This window comes from Hipposideros armiger, unplaced genomic scaffold (assembly GCF_001890085.2).
Source record: "Hipposideros armiger isolate ML-2016 unplaced genomic scaffold, ASM189008v1 scaffold_1198, whole genome shotgun sequence".
NCBI lineage: Eukaryota > Metazoa > Chordata > Mammalia > Chiroptera > Hipposideridae > Hipposideros > Hipposideros armiger.
In genome coordinates, this window is record NW_017732548.1 from 286,697 (window position 1) to 290,152 (window position 3,456).

Genomic DNA, 3,456 nt, shown 5'->3' on the forward strand with positions numbered 1-3,456 from the left:
AGAGGCGAAGAACCAAGAGTGAAAAGGAAAATACAGTGCCCAAGATCTTAGAGTCAGCACAAACAAGTCCTGTGATTTATGAGAAGACTCACATTTTATGAGCTAACAGAAAAACTAACCTGAAGGAGCTTCCAAAAGGATCAAAGAGAAATTTTAGGAGTGTTCCTAAATATTTAGGGAACCCCCTCTCTCTCTCTCTCTCTCTCTCTCTCTCTCTCACTCTCTCTCTCTCTTTCTTTCCATCTCTTCCTCCCCTCTTCTTTTCATCACTATGAAGAAGCAGTAATTTTAAAGATTTTTGAATATTCCTCTCTGATTAATCCACTCCACCCTGATTGCTCTTTGCTTCACATCCTGTTAGCACTTATTTAGTCTGTTTTCAGTTTATTTTCATTTGTGTATATTTGGTTTCTCTAATTAGATTCTAAGCTCCTCTAGGCAGAATGTGGAACTGCTACTGGATTTGCATGCTCTCAAAAAGGCCAGTTAAGTGCTCAATTCACAGTGGGCACTACATTGATATTAACTAAGTGACCCAGAAAGTTAGCTGGGAGAAGAGAAAACTTAGGCAAAGGAAGATCCTATCTGAGACCTTTAATGGAAATCATGAACAGAAAGGCTTCAGTTATATGTACCCCAGAAGGCAAAATTATGACTGTTGGGTGGAGAAGTTATAAGAAGGTACTCATACCAGTTTTGTTCTTGGATATAACATCCCATATACTTCGGCGAGAACATGGATCAACTCCAGTGGATGGTTCATCCAAAATGACCACCCTTGATCCACCAATGAGAGCTATGGATATGGATAACTTCCTCTTCATTCCTCCTGACAATGTTCCAACTCTTTTATGACGATGGCTATATAGTCCAGTATCTTTTAAAGTCCTTCAAAAAATAATATATGGTGGTTATTTCCTTTACAGGTAGAACATTTGAGTATTGAAAAAATACAATAAGTACCCTAAATGATAGATATTCCCAAGAAACCATTATATGCTCAGCAAGGTGCAATAAGGTGCTAAAAATTCATGACATAGTTTTCTATTATTTATCATGTAATTGGAGGTATAAAATTAATGCTCAGGAAACAACACAAGGGCATATATGGCTCATTATTTTATTAATTCATTTGACAAATATTTTAGAGTGTCTACTGTTTTTGTGCCAGACTATATTTTAGGTGCTGGGCGAAAAGAAGTGGACAGATAATGTTTCTATCCATAAAAAGATTATTTCTACTATGAGTGTGTGTATCAGAAGGGCTACAGAGAAAATTCAGTTGATAAACATATTCTCAAGTAAGTTTATAATATGCCAAGTGGTGATAAGTGTCATAAAAAATAAAGCAGGTGCATGAGGTAAGTAGCGCCTGGGGCATTCTATTTTAGGCATCTATTTTGTATCTGGTGGTCTCCTCAGGGAATGTGACATTTCATCAGAGACCAGGAAATCGGAAGAGTCAGTCAAATGGTTGTTTGGGAAAGGCTACTCTAAGTAGAGGAAACAGAAAGTGAGAAGCTCTGAGGCTGGAGCAGGCCTAACATAATCTAGTGTGCAACTGGGCTAGTGTGCCTAGAGCAGAGTGAATGTCGGGGAGTGAAAGGAAATGAATCAGAAGTGAGATTGGAGGCAGGTCAGGCAGGGCCTCATAGACTTAGATAAGGACATTACTGAATTTCACAGTGTGATAAGAAGCCATTAGAGCAGTGGTTCTCAACCTGTGGGTTGCGACCCCTTTGGGGGTCAAACGACCCTTTCACAGGGGTGGTCACCTAAGACCATTGGAAAACAGAAAGATATTTACATTACGATTCATAATAGTAGCAAAATTACAGTTATAGAGTAGCAACGAAAACAATTTTATGGTTGGGAGTCACCACAACACGAGGAACTGTATTAAGGGGTCAGGGCATTAGGAAGGTTGAGAACCGCTGCATTAGAGGGTTTTGATCCCAGGATTGCATGGTCTGATCTGCAGTTTAAAAAGTCACCCTGGCTTCTCTTTGAAAAGTAGAGTGTACAAGGGAGAGTAAAAACTGGAAGTCCAATTAGGAGGCTTGAACCATATAGTAAACATAGACATTAGAGACAGAGGATTTGGGGCAATATGGGAGCCAGAGTTGAAGAGACTGACACAATCCCTGTATAACTAGCTGGTGAGGATAATGCTATTAAATGTATTCAATACCAGAGAAGTAGAAAAACTAAAACTCAGTTGGTTTGTGAGAAAATGTTTCCTATTAGTATTATTAGTATAGCTTGACTTCTCTCTGAAAGAAGTTACCAGTGCGTATTCTCATTTCTGCCATAACTGACCTTTTTACTTCCTCATGCAGCTGCTTTTTAGTCCAGTGAGGAACTTTTATGGAGCCATATAAGAGAAGGTGCTCCTTGGTAGTGAGGTAACTAAACAAGACGTCGTGCTGCATGCAGACCCCCATGTTCTTCCGTACAGTGTGTAGGTCTGTTTTGATATCTTTTCCATAAACAAAGATGGTACCGGCTGAAGCCCCAAAGAGCCCAGTCAGCATGGAGCTGGAAATAAAGAAATGATAAAGTAGGTGTGAACCAAGCATTTAAGCTAGATTTTAGGACTAAATATATCTCAGTTGTTAGAAAAAAAAAAGAAAATGTTAACAGTCTATCTCCTCAGGCAAGGTCATGAAATAAAATGGTATTAAATGGGAATAAAAACATAAAAATTATTTTTAAGCTTTTAATAATTTAGAGTGGTACATAAACACTACAAAATAAAGATGACGGTGGTGGTGGGTGTGGTGGGTGATGCTGGTAATAATGACAGAAATGGTTGGGCTTTTTACCTGTCAGTGCACTCTCTCCTTCGGCAAAGCCATGTACTTCCTCGTCGTCAGATAGTTTCTACCGATTAAGTCTTAAATTCACATCACTAGCCCAGAACTCATCACTCAGTTTCAGGCTTGCTTTACACATCCAAAGGAAACACCACTTCTCCATGAGATGTTTTTAAAGACATCTCCATGAGAGGGTCTTTAAACTCAACATGTTTAAAACTGAACTCATGGGATGGCCAAGTGGTATGTTGGTTAAGAACTGGCTTGGGATGCCAGCTCAGAGCAGCAGGGCCCCGGTTCAGATCCCACATGGGAGCCAGTGACACTGCCCTCGACAGCTAAGATGTTGAACAACAGCTCGACTTGGAGCTGGGCTGCTGTGAGTTGCCAGCGACAGTGTAGGCTGAAGTGAAGCTGCAGTGGGCTGCCATAAGCTGCTGTGAGCAGCCAGCAGCCAGTGTGAGCTTCCGTGAGCTGCCAAGAGCCGCCGTGAGCGGCCATCCAGCGGCCAGCGACCGATCTGCCTCACCCGGGAAGAGCATAATGATCACAATACCAACATGGGGCAGTGAAGCAACGTCCTCCACAACTAGACTGAAGAACAAAAGGCCAGCAACTTGTCTGTTCCCCTCCCCCAATT

The 3,456-nt window shown here is 41.1% G+C and overlaps 1 protein-coding gene across 1 annotated transcript in view; it reads right to left on the reverse strand.

The window, feature by feature from the left end:
• Window positions 1-3,456, reverse strand: part of ABCA12 (ATP binding cassette subfamily A member 12) — a 210,217-nt gene that overhangs the window by 58,952 nt on the left and 147,809 nt on the right. Inside the window, exons 30-31 of the mRNA XM_019632933.1 lie at window positions 2,320-2,538; window positions 692-888 (exon numbers count right to left, since the gene is read on the reverse strand). Of these exons, the coding sequence (XP_019488478.1) occupies window positions 692-888; window positions 2,320-2,538 (416 nt within the window). The remainder of the gene's footprint in view (window positions 1-691; window positions 889-2,319; window positions 2,539-3,456) is intronic.